The sequence below is a fragment of the Balaenoptera borealis genome (assembly GCF_965194805.1).
Source record: "Balaenoptera borealis genome assembly, chromosome: 5".
Taxonomy (NCBI): Eukaryota; Metazoa; Chordata; class Mammalia; order Artiodactyla; family Balaenopteridae; genus Balaenoptera; species Balaenoptera borealis.
In genome coordinates this window covers 137,502,889-137,526,212 of record NC_138862.1, presented here as the reverse complement: position 1 = coordinate 137,526,212, position 23,324 = coordinate 137,502,889, and the positions used below count along the sequence as shown (strand labels likewise).

The 23,324-nt window shown below is 41.2% G+C and overlaps 1 protein-coding gene across 20 annotated transcripts in view; it reads left to right on the top strand.

Annotated features, from left to right (window-relative positions):
• Window positions 1–23,324, top strand: part of TBC1D5 (TBC1 domain family member 5) — a 530,543-nt gene that overhangs the window by 385,369 nt on the left and 121,850 nt on the right. For all 20 annotated transcript variants that reach the window (XM_082392668.1, XM_082392665.1, XM_082392670.1 and 17 more), the window contains one exon: window positions 18,768–18,874. In XM_082392668.1, coding sequence (XP_082248794.1) covers window positions 18,768–18,874 — 107 coding nt within the window. The remainder of the gene's footprint in view (window positions 1–18,767; window positions 18,875–23,324) is intronic.

The following is a 23,324-nucleotide window of genomic DNA, read 5'->3' as shown; positions in this document are numbered from 1 at the left end:
GTTGTGCCAGATGCTGTTGTTATGCCTCTGGTAACACTAATAATATTCTTTAAATTTTAGATTATACTTTTTAAATTCCCCCCAAATTACTTGAATGAGTAAGTGACAGGAGCACCACATTTTATCCAAAACTTGTGGTTTTCTTCTGTGCCTTGAAGGTCAGATAGTTTGGGTATTGACATACAAAGTGAAAAGTTCCTTCTTTCTGAGTCAGAGCTAAACCGAGAAGAACATGGAAATCATAAGAGGAAACATCTGGAAAGTAGAGAAGAATGTTTGGGTAGATTTGAGGGATACTGTTGATAGATTTTAGAATATTTAATGCTAATCTCCCATTTAAAAATGGTATGATTTTTATAAAATGTAAGTAATAAAAAACAAAAGGAATGAGAAGCCGCTTTTATTTAAAAAAATGCTTTTGGATAATATTTTCACAAAATTTTCCAAGTCAAACCACTATCGAAATGTATTCTGATTTTCTGTAGTCTTAAACATTTGAATATTTACTCTTTTCTTACTTTGGTGCATCACAACGATATTTTTAATTTAATCACCCTGTTTCCTGTGCTAAGATCTGCTTTTAAAAATTAATTTAATAAAACTTGCAGTTTTTGGCAGCTGAAGCCTTTGTACATTTTTAATCCCTGCTCTGATGACCTTATAAAACACATAGGCACAAGTGAAAAAATGCAGGAGTAATGAAGTTGTTTATTTCAATATGAAGTCCAAGTTATTTAAATTTGCTTATTTAAATCCATAACAGTGGATGAGATTTCCTACAAATAGGATGACTATTTATTAAGTATTTAAGGGGCACTGCCCCTGTCCTCAGGAAGTTTACCAACTAGTAGGAGAGACTGACGTCATTAATTTCAAACTGACGCGTCTGGAACTGTGGCCGAGGTATAGATGGGCAGCATGAAAGCTCACAGGAGGGGCACCGAGCTCCCCTCCGGGCAGGCTGTGTGACTAGAGAGCACGCTATAGATGTTGGCGAGCGAAAGAAGGGATCTGCGTTCCAGGCAGAAGGAACAGCATGAGCAGAGAAGCTAGGGAGTAAGAGCCAGCTTAATGGGGGGTCGTGTATGTGTGTCTCTACGACTGTCTGGTATCCTGAGAGTGCAAAGGGAGAGTGACTAGCCGGTTATGAGGCTGAAGGAGTCAAGAGAATGAGTTGTGATGAGAGTCCTTATCCTGGAGGTGACCGGAAACTGCTGAAAGGTTCAAAGCAGCAGTGTGGGCAGTGTTAGGTCACTCTGGCAGCCATGTGCAAATAGACTTGAAGCAGACAAGACTGGAGCAAGGACCTCAAATAAAAAGTTACGACCAGAGTCCAAGGGAAAAACAGTGGATTGAAGAAATCTTCAGAATTGAAGTCAGCATGTCTTGGGGATTAAATCGAATGGGTGAGAGAGAGCTGGAAGTTCTCCCTCATGAGCCCCAGCTTGGAGAGCTGAGTAATCTGTACGACTTGGAGAGGGAAGAGAAGGATTAGCAGGTTTGGGGAATGGGTACGATTGAGTTTGGGCCATGCTGAATTTGAGCTGTCTGTAAGAAATCAGTACCTGAAGATTGGAAAATAAAGCTCACTGTCAGTGTCAAGGCTACAGATTTATTTTTGCAAATGGTGAATAGGTACGTGTTCGTTAAAGCCGCAACAGTGGATGTGATCTCCCAAGAATAGAGGGACCATATATCCCAGTTTATATGGAACAGTCTCAGTTTACACTTGCTAATCAAGAGTAATAGTTATTCATACTGCCTTCTTTCACTCTCAGAGGCATCCCATAGAGATCATAAGAATTATATGGTCAGTCTAGCTAAGGTGGGTGCTTACAGAAAGAGAAGGTGGCAAAGGTATTTAATATCAGTATTTAAGAGGCACCAGAGAAGGAAGAGCTTGTGTTGTAACCTCACAAAGCTGTTATATGAGCGAGGGAAGTAACGGGTCAGGAGTGCTGAGGTACAGTAAGGTAAGGCTGGAAAGGTCCACCTGTGGAGGGACAGTCGTTGGAGACCTTACCGAAGTGGATTCAGCGGACTGCGGGAGCAGAATCTGGATTACGGTAGGTTGAAGGGTAACTGGACAGCTCAGAACTACAATAGCCTTTTCTACAGTTTTTGTTGTTATTTTATGTACACATTACATTTTCAATTACAAATCAACTAAATAAAAAAGAAAGAATGCAGAGAGAGCATGTGCAGACTAATCTTTAAAAAAGTCAACAGGGAAGGGAGGAAGAAAGATGTAACTAGAGGTCAGTGTGGGGACCAAGAAGGTTTGATGGCTGCCTGTAGATGGAAACAGGGCACCTGGAGGTGGGAGAGCTGGCGGAGAATGTCTTTCTCAAACCAGTCTGAGCTCCTCCTTCAAGGGTCAGCGCTAGTTTTTCCCTCCTGTTCTGTGAGTAGGATTTATGAAAAGTTGAATTATACTGTTTATTTGAAGTTTTTACTGTTTATGATTTGTTCTTCACACCCACTCTTCCACCCACCAGTGAGAGATGGGATTTTGTCTGTCTTGGTTTGCCAGCTGTATCCCAGCATCTAGAACAGGGCCCAGTGCGTAGTAATCCTCCTGACACATATTTTTTGAGTGAAATAATTGAAGAAACAAGGGCCTAGACCAGGCAGTGGCGTGAGGTCGGGAGTCCTGTGGAAGGAGGCACCAGGCAGGTTTCAGAAGTAGACCGGTTTCTAGGAGAAGGTGCCTGATAAAGGACGAGGCCAGGCTGTCTGCTGTGAATGGGGCAGGGCAGGGCTTCAGGGGAGTGACAGGGAAGCGCTGGGAAGGTGGCTGCCCAAGACCTAGCATGAGCCCACGAGCTGTTGAAGAGCCTGCAGAGGCACGTGGGCAGTGGCACCCGCTGACGCTCACCAGGCAAGACCCAAAGTGGCAGATCGCAATCCAGGCTTCACGTGAGGCCCATGTCCAGCTGAAAGGAGGCAGGAGGTGGGGGGCGTTGAGTACATCTTAAGAGAGCGGTTTAGGATGTGTAGGGAGAGAAGCGTGGCCAGGAAGAGACTGCTACAGAATCAGAGTATCAAGGGATTTACAGGGAGCGTGCGAGAGCTGAAAGCATCAGAGGTTGTGGTCAAACAAGAGGACGTGGAGCAGTTCTTGGTGTGACCAGGGTGGTCAAAGTCAGTAAAGGGGGAAGGAAGTCACTGAGGAGATCAAGGGATTGGGAAGGAGCTGGGCTTTTTGTTTGGTCCTCCAGGGACACTTCATCGAGAATCATGATAGGAGAAGGTATAGAAGAAGCACAGTGAGGCCAGCAGTGGAAGCATCCCATAAATGCAGACGAGTGACCAAGGAAACAACTTTTATTCAGTCAATCATTTATTCAAAGCATCGACCATTCAACCAGTATTTATTGAGTGCCTGCTCTTTGCCAGCCATCCTGGTGCCTCCACGACACTAACGAAGGGGCAGGATGGAAGTATAGATACATGGCATGACCTTCAGAGGAAGAGGGGTCTTTATGGAATGAGAGGAAGCAATGGCTCGCAGACAGAATCAGGGAGCGAGGTGCCCCCCACCATCACCCCTGGAGGTCGCAGGGGCAGCAGTGGTCGGGAGGGCAAGGCTCAAAGGGGAAGGCATTGTTTTTCAGAGAAGATTGGGAGGGGGCAGAGTAGCAGGAAGAAGACACAGAACAGGATCGGGCAGAACACATGGGAGGGCAGTACTGATCAGATGAGCCCACATCTTAGGCCGGGGTCAAGAACAAGAGGAAGGTGGGTAACTTGCCACCCTGTGCATTCCAAATGGAACATTGGCGTCGAGTTTTTATTCCATCTCCATGGATTCTGACTCATGATGCCCTGCCTGGGGCATCCAGAGTGCTGATGTTCCATTACACCCAGTCGTCTTCAAGCTCAAAAAGTTTTAACCGAACACCGCTGTACAAGGCTCTGGGCATGACGTGTGCTCTCTTGGAGCTATAGGTGATGTATTTGTAGCTCAAGGAATGTTGCTCTTGTGGAAACTAAAGAGCCTTCCTTCAGTGACGGCACTCCTTACTTGGGGCCCCTGCTTCCTAGCGGTTCAGTGGAGGGCTTCATCTTGATGCTCTGCAAAATATCCAGTAGGTGTGCGTTTCCCTGAGTCAAGGATGTCTAGCCTTCATTATCGTCTCAAAGGAATATGTCACCCAAAAAACAGTTCAGATCCACCACATCTAGTCTAAAATCCTGATTTTACAGGCTCAGGTAATGAGGCCTGTTATGGATTGAATTGTATATTAAATCCAAAAAGATAAGTTGAAGACCTAACCCCTAGTACTTCAGAGTATGACCTTAGTTGGAGATAGATTGTTGCAGATGTAAGTAGTTAAGAGGATGTCCTACTGGAGTGGGGGGCCTCTGATGCAATATGACTGGTGTCCTTGTAAGAAGACGAAAATTTGGACACAGACGTGCACAGAGAGAACACAGTGTGAGGACACATGGGGAGAATAATGCCATATGAAGGCAGGGCAGAGATTGAAGTGATGCGTCTACAAGCCAAGGAATCGCAAGGATTTCCAGCTGTCACCAGAAGCTGTGAAAAGGGCATAGAACAGATTGTCCCTCAGAGGCTCTCAGAAGGAGCAAACCCTGCCAACACTAGAAGCTAGAAGAGGCAGGAAGGATTCTTTCCTACAGATGTGAGAGGGACCATGGCCCTGCCAAGACCTTGATTTCGGACTTTCAGACTCCAGAACTATTAGACAATGCATTTCTGTTGTTTTCCACCGTCCATCTTTTGGTACTTTGTTACAGCAGCCCTAGCAAACTAATACAATGCCCTTGGCAGTTAAGTGATTGAAAACAATCACAGTCAGTGTGTGGGGTTAGATCCCAGTGTCCTTGCTTAGTTCTCATTCTACCCAGTTCACCATCAGCATCTCATATTTAATTTTTAACAAAAGTATTCATATAAGTTTCTTTATTCACCTTGAACAAAGCTTTCTTTCTCTTTGAAAGTAATTCAGTCAGACAAGTATAATATTCAACCACTTAATAAATTTCATAGAAACAGCATGTTCTTATGAGGCCTCAGAGATGGAGCCCAACCTCCGTGTTGAGAGGTTAGGAAACGAGCTCTAGGCCACAGGGCTGGTGTCAGGCGGACTGGGCCTCACATCACCTTTAGCGTCCCTCAAATCCTGCCTTGATTTTATTAAGTAAAAGTAAAATTTCACATTGGAAAAAAAAGCAATACGAACATTACCTATACAGATTTTAAAATTTAACCTTTGAAATGAAGGTCAAGTGGCTACTCTTCAAACAAAACTTTCACTTTTCCAAAGATACAGAGCAGAATTATTATAAATAGATTATTCCCAAATATTTTAATCAAACTAGAAACATTTTTACGTATGTGTTGTAAGAAGTGCTTTGTGGATTCTTTGCTGGATTATATGGATTAAGAGTACATGCAGGGGCTTCCCTGGTGGCGCAGTGGTTGAGAGTCTGCCTGCCAATGCAGGGGACACGGGTTCGAGCCCTGGTCTGGGAAGATCCCACATGCCTTGGAGCAGCTGAGCCCGTGAGCCACAATTGCTGAGCCTGCGCGTCTGGAGCCTGTGCTCCGCGGCAGGAGAGGCCGCGATAGTGAGAGGCCCGCACACCGCGATGAAGAGTGGCCCCCACTTGCCACAGCTAGAGAAAGCCCTCGCACAGAGTCGAAGACCCAACACAGCCAAAAATAAATAAATAAATAAAGTAAACAATGCGTTTAAAAAAAATACATTTAAAAAAAAAAAAAAAGAGTACATGCAGGGCTTCACTGGTGGCTCAGTGGTTGAGAGTCTGCCTGCTAATGCAGGGGACACGGGTTCGAGCCCTGGTCTGGGAAGATCCCACATGCCGCAGAGCAACTGGGCCCGTGAGCCACGACTACTGAGCCTGGGCGTCTGGAGCCTGTGCTCCGCAACAAGAGAGGCTGCGATAGTGAGAGGCCCGCACACCGCGATGAAGAGTGGCCCCCGCTTGCCGCAGCTGGAGAGAGCCCTCACACAGAAACGAAGACGCAACACAGCCATAAATAAATAAATAAATAAATCTTCCTTTAAAAAAAAAAAAAGATTACATGCAAATTTTTCACAGAACTAGAATAAAAAATTTCACAATTTGTATGGAAACACAAAAGACCCCGAATAGCCAAAGCAATCTTGAGAAAGAAAAACGGAGCTGGAGGAATCAGGCTCCCTGACTTCAGACTATACTACAGAGCTACAGTAATCAAGACAGTATGGTACTGGCACAAAAACAGAAATATAGATCAATGGAACAGGATAGAAAGCCCAGAGATAACCCCACGCACATATGGTCACCTTATTTTTGATAAAGGAGGCAAGAATATACAATGGAGAAAAGACAACCTCTTCAATAAGTGGTGCCGGGAAAACTGGACAGCTACATGTAAAAGAATGAAATTAGGACACTCCCTAACACCATACATAAAAATAAACCCAAAATGGATTAAAGACCTAAATGTAAGGCCAGACACTAGAAAACTCTTAGAGGAAAACATAGGCAGAACACTCTAGGACATAAATCACAGCAAGGTCCTTTTTGACCCACCTCCTAGAGAAATGGAAATAAAATCAAAAATAAACAAATGGGACCTAATGAAACTTAAAAGCTTTTGCACAGCAAAGGAATCCGTAAGCAAGACGAAAAGACAAACCTCAGAATGGGAGAAAATATTTGCAAATGAAGCAACTGACAAAGGATTAATCTCCAAAGTATACAAGCAAGTCATGCAGCCCAATATCAAAAAAACAAACAACCCAATCCAAAAATGGGCAGAAGACCTAAATAGACATTTCTCCAAAGAAGATATACAGATTGCCAACAAACACATGAAAGGATGCTCAACATCACTAATCATTAGAGAAACGCACATCAAAACTACAATGAGGTATCACCTCACACCAGTCAGAATGGCCATCATCAAAAAATCTAGAAACAATAAATGCTGGAGAGGGTGTGGAGAAACGGGAACACTCTTGCACTGTTGGTGGGAATGTTAATTGATACAGCCACTATGGAGAACAGTATGGAGGTTCCTTAAAAAACTAAAAATAGAACTACCATATGACCCAGCAATCCCACTACTGGGCATATACCCTGAGAAAACCATAATTCAAAAAGAGTCATGTACCACAATGTTCATTGCAGCACTATTTACAAAAGCCAGGACCTGGAAGCAACCTAAATGTCCATCGACAGGTGAATGGATAAAGAAGATGTGGCACATATATACAATGGAATATTACTCAGCCATAAAAAGAAATGAAGTTGAGTTATTTGTAGTGAGGTGGATGGACCTAGAGTCTGTCATACAGAGTGAAGTAAGTCAGAAAGAGAAAAACAAATACCGTATGCTAACACATATATATGGAATCTTAAAAAAAAAAAAAAGAAAATGGTCATGAAGAACCTAGGGGCTGGACAGGAATAAAGACGAAGACCTACTAGAGAATGGAGTTGAGGACACGGGGAGGGGGAAGGGTAAGCTAGGACAAAGTGAGAGAGTGGCCTGGACATATATACACTACCAAATGTAAAACTGATAACTAGTGGGAAGCAGCCGCCTAGCAAAGGGAGATCAGCTCTGTGCTTTGTGACCACTTAGAGGGGTGGGATAGGGAGGGTGGGAGGGAGGGAGATGCAAGAGGGAAGAGATATGGGGATATATGTATATGTATAACTGATTCACTTTGTTATAAATCAGAAACTAAGACACCATTGTAAAGCAATTATACTCCAATAAAGATGTTAAAAAAAAAAAGATTACATGCAAAAATAAAGGTTAGGAGATAAGGAAATATAATCATATTATACTCCTATAATAGTTTAAAATAGCCCTGCTCTCCTCACACTTTTTTTAATGACTGACTTCATGCAGTAAGTCACTCATGTGGTCCCCTCCTTCCCCTGGCCTTACCTACCTAAATCTTGCTCCTGTTTTCACGCCTCAGGCAAAGTAGCTTCCCCCCCCCCACCGCCCCCGCCCCAAACCTTCCCTGATGAGCCTAGCCCTCACTGACCTCTCGCTTTTACAGTCCTATAAGATTTTAATCAATGCCACTCAACGTAGCACTTAATTACACTCTGTCTTATATTGTTCTTTCCTGTGAGTGTGCGCCTCGTTTTCTCAACTAGACTGTCAGCTCCTCAGGGCTAGGGCCGATGTTACCGTTCTTCCCTGCCCCTCAAAGCATTTGAAACTCCTCTCGTGCTCGGTTAGTATTGGGGGTGATCTCAGACAGAAGGGCGCTCTAGAGACCTGGGGTGAGGGCATGGATTCGTGTGCTGAGAGGACAGGTGCCAGAAGCTCTTTTCAACGTGGCTTTTGTAAAGAAAGCATTGTCTACTTTTAAATTAAGTATCTCAATTTTTTGCTTCTTATCTTTTATTTATTTAAATTTTTATTTTGTTTTTTAATAGTATCAAAGAAAAACATTTTCTCTAATTTACAAAGTAACATACCTTTTATTTGTCTTGTAAATTGTATTAATAGCTAAAACACTATAATCAAATCCATTTAACAGTAGATTTTCCTAACCATCTCGCAAATGTTTATTGTCTCTTTTAATTGACTTTCTGTCTGAACACTTTGTAAATGGAAAAGTTTCTTTTTGGCACTTCTGTCCACTTTCTGCCTTGTTTTTTCAGCCAGCATCAACATGGTACTGCACTGTAATTTTCCTAGGTTTTCTGTAGGGGTCTCCTTAGTCATTTCTCAGCCCGGCCTGGTATGGCAGTTATGTCCTCTTTGTGGTTCAAAACATTGCTCCTTTTTATTTCATTTTAGATCTCCCCTTACTCCTCAGCCATTATCTGTCTATCTGCCAGTGTTTCCATCTGTCCTACCCCAGAATTTCTGTTTCTCTATTTTCTCGTTAAGAGCATGTTCAACATTATACTGATGTCAGAATGCAGTTAATTTCAACTATAAATTGAATGTATTTGTCTTGTCTGGAAAAGCTTTACCCAACCTCAGGGACTAGGAATAAAGACTCTCCCAAATCACACAGTGATGTGCCACAGAGTTTATATCAAAGCACAAACTGGGGGTCTTATTTTTTTTTTTGGGGGGGGGTCTTATTTTTGAAGGAATGTTTAAACAGTTCCTGACTGCCAGCTCTCTTTCCTCTCAGACGTTAAATACTGTCAGTTATTTTTATGACCATCTCAGATGTAGATATTAATATACCCTTTGGGTTACACGTGTACCATTTATAAAATTGAGTGGAAAGTACAGAGAACCTCCCATCTGCCTCCACGCCCACATACGCACTGCCCTCTGTACTATCAGCTTCCCTCACCACGGCAGCCCATTCGTTACAGTCGATGAACCTACACTGACACAGCATCATCGCCCAAGTCCGTGGTTTACTTTACAGTTCCCTCTTGGTGTTAGACCTTCTGTGGGCTTGGACCAATGTACAGTGACATGTATCCACCCCTGTATATCACACAGAGTAATTTCCCTGCCCTAAGAATCCTCAGTGCCCCACCTGTTCATCCCTCTCTCCCCTCTAACCTGTGACTGCCACTGATCTTTTCATTGTCTCCATAGTGCTACCTTTTCCAGATTGAAATATAGTTGAATCATACATTATGTAGCCTTTTCAGATTAGCTTCTTTCACTTAGTAATATGGCATCTAAGTTTTTTACATGTCTTTCAGGTCTTGATAGCTCATTTCTTTTTAGCACAGAATACTATTCCATGGTCTGGATGTACCACAGTTTATTTATCCACTCACCTACTGAAGGACACCTTGGTTGCCTCTGAATTTTGCCAGCTATGAATAAGGCCACTATAAATATCAGTGTGCAGGTTTTTGTGTACAGTACATAAATTTTCATTTCATTTGGGTAAATACCAAGGAGCACGACTGCTGGATTGTGTGGTATATGTCAGGAGCTCAGCTGAGCTGGGCGCAAGAGAGAGCCGAGCTTCTAGGTATTGGAATAGCCAATTAAAGCAACAAGTCAAAAATGGAAGAGTTAAGCCTTTAGTCACTTACTGTGGTGGTATAATAAGCAGGGGTCAAAACCTGGAGAAAACGCCAAGCCCTCTGTTCCATTTCACCCACGGAACGGCACACTGGTTGAGGGCCAGGTGATCAGCACAAATGTGTGGTCTTCTCACTGCTGAGGGAGCCCTGAGCGAAGAAGTCTGGCAGTCTTATGGACCCTGAGATGGTGGCGGTGTCAGAGGGCGGGAGGTGAGGCGGAAAGGCGAGGAGTGGAAGAGTACCGGCTACTAAGTCACACGAGGGAAGGCATCTTCACGGTTTCCTCCTCCTGCCCCCACCTGACGAGGACCACTGCCCAAGGCCTCAGATAAAGAGATCTAAGAATGAAGGCACCGGGGCTTGGAATATAAGTATGTGGAAGATCATGCCCGATGAGTTGGCCTGAGACCTTGATTGCAGCTCCTTTCAGAGGGTACAAGGTGCTGGCTGTGTACCAAGTCTGGAGTGGGGAGGGCAGTTCTCCCCTGTGAGGCCTGTCAGGGAAAGCCTTTGGTATTGGGGTTCTTCAAAGAAAAAGAACCAGTAGAATATATAGAGAGAGAAAGAGAAGAGGAGATTTCTTATAGGATTCGACTCACACAGTTCCGGAGGCCTGGAAGCCCCACAGTCGGCTGTCTGTAAGCTGGGAACCAGGAAAGCCAGTGGCATAATTCAGTCCAAGTCTGAAGGCCTGAGAACCAGGGGGCTGATGGTGTAAGTCCCAGAATCCAAAGGCCTGAGAACCAGGAACTCCAGTATCCAGAACATCGTAGCCCAAAGAGAGAGAGAATTCACCCTTCCTAGGCCTTTTTGTTCCATTTGGGCTCCCAGCGGATTGGGCGATGCCCACTTATTGACGAGGGTGGGTCTCTTCACTCAGTCTACTGAATCCAGTGCTCATCTCTTCCAGTCGCACACTCACAGACACACCCAGAAATCATGTTTACCGGCTATCTGGGCATCCTTTAGGCCGATCGAGTTGGAAACATAAAATTAACTCTCATACCTTTCTAATTGCCTGTGGTTAGGCCTGAAAAATCACACACAACTGCCTTTCAGAGTGGCTGTACCGCTTTGCATTCCCACCAGCAATGCATGAAAATTCTTGTTGCTCCACATCGGCACCAGCATGGGTGGTGTCAGTGTTTTGGATTTTGCCCCTTCTACTGTGTCATATTGTCTTTTTAATGTCTATTTTTTGCCTCAAAAGAATTTTAATTTACACAACTCTAGAAATAGAGATATGAGAAGAGAATTATTTTCCTGCTGAAATTCTATTCCATGCTCAAAATTAGTAGTTGATACCCCACCCTGGCCTTCTATAAAGGGGAAGAAGTGGCTAATCTCCTGTACCGTAATCTTACCCTTCCACACACTTACTCCCATTCCACAGTTTTCTGTTGCCCTGGAAAGCAATATGGCAGATGGATTCAAGAACTCTAGGATACCTTTTATGGGCAAAAGCCAGCAAAATTACATGCGTCACTGGAATCTTACCCAGGTATACTCAGGCTTCCATGTCCATGTGTTGCTGCCAAAGGAGAATGTGAATAGTCCTGCAGAGTGACTGGGGCCGTTCTGTCTGATTCACAGAGAAAGGAAGATGGTGATCTTTGCTTCCTGACTACTTATTTCCCCATTTCTCCACCCAATTGCCTCCCCACCTAGATTCTTCTTTCCCTTCAATCCACCTGCCCAGGTGCTCAGTAGAAATGTCATTAAAGTGATAAGGATATCAGATATGAGATGTTATATTAAGGTCCTGCATTTACCTCCATTGCTCCTAAAATCCCATTGAAATAGCATCAACCCATAGGACACAGAGAATTAGGAAGGAGACAATTAGGGTAATTTTGGAAGCAGGAGAACAGATGGGTGAGTGATAACTGACTTATCAGATCCAAGAAAGCTAAATACAAAATTGATAATGGAGAAAGCCAAGAAATAACCCATAGAATTCCTAAAAGTGTAGAAATTGGCAGTGCTGGGTACTTCTGGAAATTGGTAGGGGGAGGGAAGGAGTTAAGACTAAAAAATGAGAACTGGTTGAAAGTCTATTTAAGAAGCAGTTACACCCAGATCTCCAACTGTACCTTCAGGATTTATTCTCTGCGGACGGTAAAGTGGAGGGTCTTTGAACCTGGGACTCAGGCAATTTTAGTGACTGTTGAACCGCCAGTCTTCTTTCTCAGGATGTCGAAGCTAGACTGTCTCCCTCCGGGAAGAGTTTGGGAGAATCTTCTCTGAGAGAATCTAGTCAGCACAAGAGAAAAGGCTTGGGGTGGCCCAAGAGTGACCTATGTCAACCCCCAGCATTCACAAACCCACCCAGCTATGCACACACAGCTGTCTTCAAGATACCTTTGTACTGCCCCACTCCTCCACATGAGCAGGTATCCCCAAACCACCACACGTTTGAGGAGAGCGTCGACATGAAAGCAGAGATCTAAACAAGCAACCAGGAAAAAAGCAACTTGGAGGCCACAGAGACTGTGCAAGGAGGAGAAAACTTCTTAGAGAGCTAGGAAATACATTATTCAAAGGAAAAAGTGTAATTGAAAAATAAAGTATCATGGAAATAGGTGGTTGGAATATAAAATTGAAAAAGTGTCCCAGAAAGAAGCACAGGAAACCGTGAGAAAGCAAGAAAGAAAATTAGAGGACCAGGCCAGGAAATCCAACATCTAGCTATCATGATTTCTTATAAAAAAAAAAAGAAGAAGAAGAAGAAAAAGAGGGAGGGAGGGGGGAAGGAAGGAATAAGAAACACAAAATAAACAAAATAAAATGGGAGGGAGAAAATCATCAAAGAAACAAGAGAAATTTCTAGTTCAACAAAAGAACATGAGTTTCTAAATTGAAAGGACCTGTTATGTATGAAAACAGATGCAAACCAAGGTATTCATCATCAATCTACAGAACAATGTGGGGGAAGAGAAGAGAAAACAGATCACAGAAAGGATTAGGAATTGGAATGGTTTGAGGCTTTTCAACTGGAAGCCAGGAAACTCTGGAACAATGCTCCCAACAATCTCAGGGAAAAGTATTTCCAACCTAGAATTCTGTACCTAACCAGACTATTAATTAATGTCAAAATAAAATCTTTCAAACAGAGAAGTTTTCAAAAATTCATGTCCTGAGCATAAAGCTTTTGGAGAGATGGGCTCCACCAAAATGAGAGAGAAAAGCGAGAAAGAAGCAGGTAGGTACTCTAGGAAATAAGGATACAACATGTGCAAGAGGTAAAAGACATCCTCAGGGTGAGGGAGCAGGCCAGAGGCCTCATGAGCAATTTCCTCAAAAAAAGGAAACTGACAAAACATCTAAATTTTTAAAAAGTATTAAGGGGAGATTTATATGACTAGGGGAGCATTTAAGATTAAATTAATGTTAAAAATATAAACAGCAAAGCAAATGAAAAAGCAGGCAGTTATAAATTCCAGGAAAGGAAAGAGGCTATACAAGAAAGGAAGAGTAGTCACGATATACTGTGTTGTTCAGCTGTGATAACATTTGCCTGGTTATAAAAATGAAAACTCAAGAAATTGTTCTAACCAAAATTTTGATACAACTTGATGTGGGAGAGACGAAGGGTGACATGGAGGTGGTGGAGGGTTGAGTTTCAGTGCTGGGGTGTGGTTGTATATGGCAAATTGTACGCACGTTATACGTGCTTACTGACTTTTTTTTTTAACATGTTAGAGATGGTAGTTGTTCTTAGTCCATCTTGTTACCTTGAGAAGGTATATCTAAATATGAAATAATTTGACTAGTGTTTCACTTCAAAATGTTCCAGTTGTAAGTATAGTTAACTCTGACTCAGACATAAGCTAATGGTCCCATTGCTTTAAAGTTTCTCAAAACAATCACGTCTCTGGTTATCTTTACTGAGCTCATTATTTTTTTGTTTGTTACTACTGGAGAAACTTATTTATTTTATTTTATTTTTTTAATTTTTTTTAACATCTTTATTGGATATAGTTGCTTTACAATGGTGTGTTAGTTTCTGCTTTATAACAAAGTGAATCAGTTATACATATACATATGTTCCCATATCTCTTCCCTCTTGCATCTCCCTCCCTCCCACCCTCCCTATCCCACCCCTCTAGGTGGTCACAAAGCACCAAGCTGATCTCCCTGTGCTATGCAGCTGCTTCCCACTAGCTACCTATTTTACGTTTGGTAGTGTATATATGTCCATGCCACTCTCTCACTTTGTCCCAGCTTACCCTTCCCCCTCCCCGTGTCCTCAAGTCCATTCTCTAGTAGGTCTGCGTCTTTATTCCTGTCCTGCCTCTAGGTTCTTCAGAACATTTTTTTTTTTAGATTCCATATATATGTGTTAGCATATGGTATTGGTTTGGAGAAACTATTTAAACCAACTCCCTTAGACCACTCCAGAACAGTTGTAGGCCCTTTAAAGCAGGGCCCCCCAACCCCTGGGTACGGGTCCATGGCTTGTTAGGAACTGGGCCGCACAGCAGGAGGTGAGTGGCGGGCAAGCGAGTGAAGCTTCATCTGCCGCTCCCCATCGCTCGCATTACCGCCCAAACCATCCCTCCCCCACCCCCTCCCCCCAATCCGTGGAAAAATTGTCTTCCACAAAACCGGTCCCTGGTGCCAGAAAGGTTGGGGACCGCTGATTTAAAGGTAGAGACAGCAAAGTCAGCTCTGCTTCGGGTGGTGGGAGTGCTATTTATTTAGCAAGAGTCAAGCAAGATGGGGAAGCACATGACCTCACATCCGTGCCGTTCTTACAGAATCCCTACAGATAGAGTAAACACTTTTTATAAATGAGAGAAATAAGGGTTTAGTGAAGTTAAGCAGCTTGCCTAAATTCACACCCACAGTAAATGACTAGCCAGCCTTCTGATCTAGATCTAATCTAGATCGTCTGATTTCAGATTCCATAGGTTTTCCTAAACGCCTCTCACCTTTGTCTTAACGTTCCCTAAATAAGCGCTTCAGAGTGTGGCTTTAGTACTTTGTTTTTAAAGCATATACATCCTTGTGTGCATCCTTGTGTGCAAGAGTTAACACCTGTCCTTCTGAAACTATTCCAAAAAACTGCAGAGGAAGGAACACTTCCAAGCTCATTGTATGAGGTCACCATCACCCTGATACCAAAACCAGACGAAGATTCCACAAAAAAAGAAAATTATAGGCCAGTATCACTGATGAACATGGACGTAAAAATCCTCAACAAAATACCAGCAAACCAAATCCAACAATACATTAAAAGGACCAGACACCATGATCAAGAGGGATTTATCCCAGGGATGCAAGGATTTTTCAATATCTGCAAATTAATCAATGTGATACACCACATTAACAAATTGAAGAATAAAAACCATATGATCTTCTCAATAAAGCATATACATCCTTGATTTCAAATGTAGGTAGATAGCAAAACTCAGTCTTTTTTTTAGTCTTTCACTTTTTTTTCCTGTGTCACTGCCCTGCTCTGATAGAATAACCACTGGAGAAGGAACAGTGTGGTGGATTAGTTTTTCAAGTTCAAGAAAAATTTGCTGCCAAAATTATAACTAAATTTTTATCCTATCAGATTCCTACTATCTTATTTTTAAAATAGTTTGTATTATTCTCTTTCGAGTACACTAAATTGGACACAGTTATTCAAAAGGGACTTAATACTGGCACATGTAATTGCAAATGAAAAGTACAAGTTTTCATTAAGAAATTAGAGATGGCATTATCTGAAGGCAGGGGGCAAGAGGGAGGTGAAACCTTACCTCTACCCAGTTAGGTTTTCCTCTGAGATTCTTTCACAAAATGATTGAGAGATAAGCAGGCAAGTTGATTAACATGTATACCTCATGTACATATGGGAGATACCCAGGGGAAAATGAGCGACCCTCAAAGAGATAGCTTTAGATTTCAGGATTAACTACCACCTTAATAGATAAAGGGGAGGGGGGATGTAGGCCTCTTAGGGGAGAGTAAATGATTTTTAGGAAAGATGAATGGACCCTGAGAAGAATAGATGCAAGGTATCTTTGTGACAGAGTTTGTCTGCAGGGATTTATGACAGTTGAGTTCCTTTTGGAGCACGTAGGGAGTTGAAGATAAGAGGAGTTCAGAGAAAACCTCTCCAGCTCAAAATAGTCAGTATACCAAAGGGGCATATTTGGGGGTGGCGCGTCCTGAACCCCTGTAGCCAAACTTCAGGGTGCTGTGTTCTGCTACCTTTCACAGCTCAGACTCGTTCGCCATCATATCCCTAGTGCTACTGCCTGGCACGGGATTTTGTAGATGCTCAGAAAACGTACATGATATTCAGTGACTGCAGGGATGGATTGATGGATGGATAGGAGAAAGAACGTTAGCTCCTTCGTTTGTTATGCAAGTAGAATATTAATATGTTATTTAGCTTCCCTTATTTTGTGAAATGTATTTTATTTGTAATTGTAAAATGTATTTTACAGCTTCCTATAGTTTCAAAAGTTTTTTCAAGTTGTAATAACATAGGATTGTCGCTCTGGTCCCTCCACATAAATGCCTACCTATGTCAGACTGCTTTACACGCTGGGTTTATCTGATCTTCCAAGCTACTTAAAACTACTACACAAGAGTACTAACATTAATTGACTTTTCTATTTGCAGTAATTATTTGCATCCATTATGTCACTTGATTTTCAAAACAATGGCCTTTCAGAACAAAGCCCTGACCCTGCCACTAGACTTCTGAATTTCAAATCTTGGTCCACCACCAAATCACTGTGTGACCTGGACAAATGATTTAATCCCTCCAAGGATCAGTTTTCACATCTGTAAAACAGGGATAATAATAATTGTACCCTATGATAAGATTGTCATAGAAATTAAATGAGATGCCGGTAATGTTCTTGGTATGGGGCCTGGTCTCGGAAAGACTTCAGCAATTCGTTATCATCTTAGAGAGAGTAGTAGTGGTAACAGCTGCTTGTTGTTACGCGTCTGCCCTCTGTACTTTCATTTTCTCCAGGGTGAGGACTGCGTTTTGTTCATCTCCGCCTCGCCTCCTAACGTAGGGCCTGTCATGCATTAGGTGCTCAACAAATGATTATTGCAATGAATGACGTAGGCAGGCAAATTTTTTTTAAATTGGAAAGTTGTTTTCCAAATGACTGAACTTAAGCTCTGAGAGGTTACTCCCAACAGGTTTTGAGCGTCTGCTATAAATCAGTCATTTAGATTATGTCCTTGAGTCTCCAGGCAACTTTATGAAACGTTTTCAAGTGGCGTCCCAGGATGAAAGCCCACATCTTTGAATCCCGAGCCCAGAACCATTTCCACTAAACTCCCCTGCCTGTCTTACAAAACATACAAGAATTCTTCCTGGGCCAGTGACTAATATATAACCATTATAGCATTTGGGAAAATAACTTTATGAGTTAGAAAATGAATTGATTATCTAAGTTTTATTTATTTGTTAGATTGCAAAGAAAACCGGACGTGAAAATGTTATACTATTCTCAGTACCCTAGGTTTTTGAATTCTAGAGTAAAAAAGACAGCAGGCAACTGAATGTGAGTATGATAAAATGAACAAATAAGAAAAGAAGAGTCTGAACAGATAAAGAAAGGGTAGGGTAAGTGAGTACTTCACAAATGAAAGCAGATGTATGAAATTACAAGCTGTCAGATCAGCAAAGGAAATGAAGATGATAAAGTGGTTCCTTACATAGATTATAATTGTTCATTTTGCCCAGTCCTGTCCCCTTTCTCCATAATGTTCATGGGAAGGGGGATGTTCCCAGCAGAAGAAGGAAAGAAAAACCTAAGAGTCAAGGGTATTTCTGATCACAAAAAAATTATTTTGTGACTTATGTTGTTTCTAGTGAATCACAGTTGTTTTCCTACGGAATATTTTTCAGCTAACCGTTCTGATTAATGAAAAGGATTCAGTCACAACCACAGGAAGTTGCAACTGTAAAGTTTGTTCACAATCATGCTGCCGAGGCCGTCAGCCTGGCTTACAAAACAAGAGTCGCTAATGGGCGCAACTGTGACAGCAGTGGCAGATGGATTGCCAAGAAATGAAGTAGTTTACATAGACCTGCCTGAAAAGATGTTTTTAATAATTGCAGCCATAATTAGGTTGATTTGGGGGAAAAAAATTAAATGACGGTCTAAGGAACACAGTTAGGCTTATCTATGAAGATTTTGACACTTTTCCTCCAAGAAATGCTGCATAAATATCTTTCCTAAATTTCTTGTTACCTTTAGGAAAACAAATAATTGGAAGAAATTATATTCTCTTTAATTTTGAACTATGTAATATTTATATATACAAAAAATAAATGTAACATATGTAAGTTGTGAAGCATAGTAATCAGGGTACATAATATTTTATGAGAATTTTAAGCTGGTTCTTTCCCATTCATAAGATTTTTGTTACTAATTTCCAAGCAGCAAAACTAGAGACATTTAAATACAGCCATATAAATGGCAATAAATGTGCATGCTTCTAAGAGTTTATTTGTGTTGCAAGCGCACACACATATCTATATCTGAGGCTCTTCCTTCCAACACCGCTCTGACGATGAGTGCTGGTATATTAGTACAGTGTGCTGCTTCAAAGGCCATTTGGTAAGGATCCCCTCTCCCCATTTCCTTTTGTCCAAATCAGTCGAGTTATTGGTTTGCTTTCTTTGAATCTAAGTTGTTGATTTTGTTTCTCTTAGTAATGCAGATATCTGAAACAGCATTGCTTCTCAATTGCTTTTTTTTTCCTTTTTTTAGTGATCTCTAGTAACTACCAGACCTGTCTTGGCCTTCTGATGCATTACCCACTCATCGGGGATGTTCACTCGCTGATTCTTAAGGCTCTGTTCCTTCGTGATCCCAAGGTAAGATTTCCATGTGGGATGTTCTCAGTTTTAAGTGGGGTGAAAAACTGGTTTCTCTACATGACTCCAAGAATTCCTAATGTAGAATTTGCCTAATAGCAGATGAATTGCCTACAGGCCACAACCCCACATACCTGACGGTCTAGCAACTCAGCGGGCAAATTCAAAGGACACTGCCCTGAGAAACAGGAGCACACATCTCTTGTAACTCAGGAGGTTGTTCTGCCCACCTGCTTCCTCGTAACTCAAGGAAATAGTTGAGCACCTGCTTCTCCTTATAACCACACTTCGCGCCCGGGGGCCGACTGACCCACGTATAGCCTCGAGAGCCATGTGAAGACCAAGACATTAGAGCTCTAAAAAGGACCAGTTTTCTAAGAGTTTATGATGCAGTGAAACACTAAATTATTTCATATTATGAACATGTATTTCTTATTTTGCGGGTGAAGAGTAACCTAATAAAATAAAGATTTAAAGAGACTTTAATGCTGATTTCTCTATTTGAACTTAAAGCAAGTCACCAAAATTTTCTTCACACTGCAGAGAAAAAGTGTGCTCTTTTACAACTAATGTTACATTTCTTGAAAATAAGAACATTTAATGATCTAAAAAAATCTGTGAATCCTTGATGCTTTTGAGCCAAACAAAAATATTGGATGAAGTATAAGAGAGAAAGCTTCAAACACGAGGACTAGGATGCCAGGCACTGGGTGGTAATCCCAGCCTTGGCTCTTTGGCAGAGCTCCCAGCAATCCTGTTGGCAGCTGTCGAACTGTCTTTGAGTCAGTCTGTCTGTGATTCCACTGCCAGAGCTCTGTCTGATCAACGCGGACCTCCAAGTTCAATGTACATTTTGATTCTGAAGGATTTTTGTCCGTTCATCGGTTGTTGACTTCAACATTTGAGCATGTATTTATTCTTTGCTTCATTTAAAATTATTGTTTTCCTGTAGCCTATATCCATTTTCTGCAGAAATACACAATTTTATGTCATTTCTCCTACACAAAATTTCATTAGGTATCAGAAATACAATCTATCATTTCTAATACATAAGGTAGCATTTTTTGTTTTTTCTGGTAAGGCTTAGGAGTCAGACTGAAAAATCTACAGTCTCATATTTTTTTTTATGTATATGTAGGCTGTATAAGTATATATTTTTAATATGAAATAGTCAAGATTATGGCATATCTATAAAAGGAATAAAGGATGAAGTTTCTGGTCAATGAGGTATCTGAGTTTTGGTCTACAAACTTAAAGGTAAATTCTATCTGCTCAGCATTGAGAATTACTAGAGTCATACAGAGTGGGAAAAAATTGCTAAAATAACTGTTTGAATTATCTACTTGTGTGATTTGTTGGGTTTAATTGAAAGGAGAAACAAATATGTTATCTAAACCTATCCATCTTGGTAAGTTTTTTCCTAGGTAAATATGGTTGATCTTCCTATAAACCATTCACTCTTATAGTTGCAGAATTCCGTATACTAAATTCCTCAATGTTGTTAGTGGAATCCGTAATTTTAATAGAGTACTTTTGATCTTAAAAAGATAGTATATATAATATAGAGAATAATGAAGCCAATTCTACAAGCATTAAGAAAAATTTTCTCCAAGGTTTAAGAGAAAAAAAATAATAGCATAAGTATCTAAAAAATAGTATTCCCCACTTTTACATTCACTGTCTTACCAAGTAAAAACAATCAAGCTAATTGTCCAAAAGTTAGGACTTTAAACTGGTATTTCTGAGACATGAGAAACTGGGCAGAAGGAGGGAGTCATGTGTAAAAAGCTCTTGAGAACAAGTTCGTGGCATGATGATATCTGTAGGGAAAGATAAAGCAAGCTGCAAAGTACTAAGGGGGTTTCAGACGGCCAACCCAGCAAGGTGGTAGTTTTAGTTAAGTGTATGTAATGGCTGATCCATTGACTTTATTAGTAAATGTCAAGTGATAACTAACATCACTTGGCATGTGTGCTAATTGGAGGTCTATCGCAGTGTGGTGTCCTGGGTCTTGCCAGGAGCCTGAGCTAGGAATCGGGACACTGGGCCAAGTCTTGACTCTCCTACCAAATGTCCTTGTGATCTGGGCATTCACGCTTGCTAAGTCTTGGTCTCCTCTTTTGCTGCCTCTAACAACCTACCCAAGCAGAGCAGCCTTTGACCATAAAGAACTGACGTCTAATGATATAGTAAGATCCAATCCAGTGCTACAAAGGCACAAAAGAAGAAAATAAAAGTAAGTTTATATATATCGTAAAAATCCACAAGTGGATAGAGCTTTCAGTGTAGTTCATGTCAACTATAAAGTCATAGAGGAGGCCATGTAAAGAGAGGGAAAGACGATGCTAGTACCCCACCCACAGCCTCTGAGAATCCAGACCTCAGAGTGCTTTAAATGTTTTCTATTTATTAGCAACAATGAAACACTTAAATCAGAGTAAGTATATAAACACACAAGTCTCTATGAAGTGACCTAGTAGAAAGAGGAGATTTGAGGCATGAAAGTTTACTTTCCCGTATCCCAGCTTCACATGGCAGTTGTGCTGAGTGCTACTGACAGACTCAATAAAATAAAAATAAACAAGGAGCTCTGGGCCTCCCTAAATTCATTTTCAGCCTTCAGAGAAGCATTTCGTCCTACCACTATCCCTAAATCCCAGTGGAGACTGCTCAGTTGAGAATAGACTCTGCAGTAGAGCTTGAGACACTGAGCTGTTACTTGTTTTCTATCAGATGTCAGCTTTACTGTGAAAAGATTTCTCATTTGAACAGACTGAAATAATGGGCTGGTAAACTGTAATCATAGGATCATACTCCTTCACGTCTCCAAGTACTTTGATATGCTGCATTTGGTCCTCACTACAAGCTCCGAGACAGCAGAACGGGTTATCTTTCCTCCTTCTTTTTCAGTGCAGAAAGGTTAAGGCCATGTGGCTTTCCCAAGGCCGAAACGCTTGTAAGCTTCCAAACTAGCTGGAATAGTTCCATGACCCTTGCTTCTACTCATCCCCTCTTGAGGTTCCCAGCCTCTGTTCTACCTTCTCCAGGAAGCCATTCCCAGGCTCAGATAAGACACGTCTTCCCTTTGAGTCCTCATAGCCCCTTGTAGTTTAGCGATTTGCTTGTATCTTCTATCAATTATCCTTCCTCATCATCCTGCTCGTCTGTTAGCATTTAGCTCTGTGTCCTGCAGTGGTTGGTATTAAGTAAAACAATGGTAGAGTTGAATGCTGACTTAAGCACTGAGCCTCTTCTAATACTGACTCTAATCCAGGTGGATCTCACTCACCTCACATATTTCTGGAACCCATATCCACATTCCACAGAAACCATAGCCAATGGTATATTTGTCAGCTGCCATTTTTATCAAGATGGTGAAGTGACCCTACAACTTGAACTGAAAGGGCATCTAGTTCCTTAATTTAATATCGATCAGAATTATTTGAAAACCTGTTATCACCTTCAAATATTTTGGAACAAAGAAGACACAACAAAGGATCTAAATAATATACTTCACTTAGACTATGCAAATTTCAGAACTGCAAAGAACCGAGAGAGTCTAATTCAGCTCCTCCTTCTGTATATGAACAAACTGAGGATCAAGGTATTTGAGAGACTTTTTCAAGGTCACACAGCTTGTCAGTGGCAGAGCTAGCCGTTGAACCAAGATCTTCCAACCACCTTTCCACACAAGAGCTGTAGCTTCATTAGTTTTAAAAATAGTGGAATCCTAGTTACTGATATTTCTCATACAAATTCTTTTATTTGTAGTAGATATTTATTTGCATCTGTAATAAATGAAACTGCCACGTATATAAGTGACCCAAGAACTACTTGAAATGTTTGTAAATGTATGCTGTCTGAAGAGACTGGATATCAAATATCTGTAGCATTCTATACTCTGTTCACCTTACGATATGGTTTCTATACTTAGCTCTTCAGACCACAATCCTGATTCTCGTTTTCCTCTTATTATATTAGAATCACTGAGCAGATTTCCAAAAACAATCCGCTAAACGAAGTAGAGGAATGGAAGGATGACAGTCTGAAAAATATGAAGTGATTAAAAAACATTGTTCTAACTAGTTGTTCAAATTCCAAAAAAAATTTTAAAACCCAATTAGAAACAAAAGTCATAGAAAATGTGAACATATTGTGTTCCTTAAATAACCAGATGTTCTCTCCTTCCTGAAGGCAGTAAGAGCTAGGAATAAAAGGTTTAAAACTATTGTTTTAAGTTAACTGTGAATTTTGCAAATCTGTTTTTTACCCTTCAGCAAATAAAATTCTAATACAGAAACATAAGCAAAGTAATTTTCATTTTTCGGTCCTCTCTTATTTGTGTTGTATGTTGAAGTGTTAACCTTATCACAAAGACTTATTACAGATGAAATACAGTACATGAATTAACACTGTAGATTATTCAGTAAGAATTTGACAGCTACCGTTT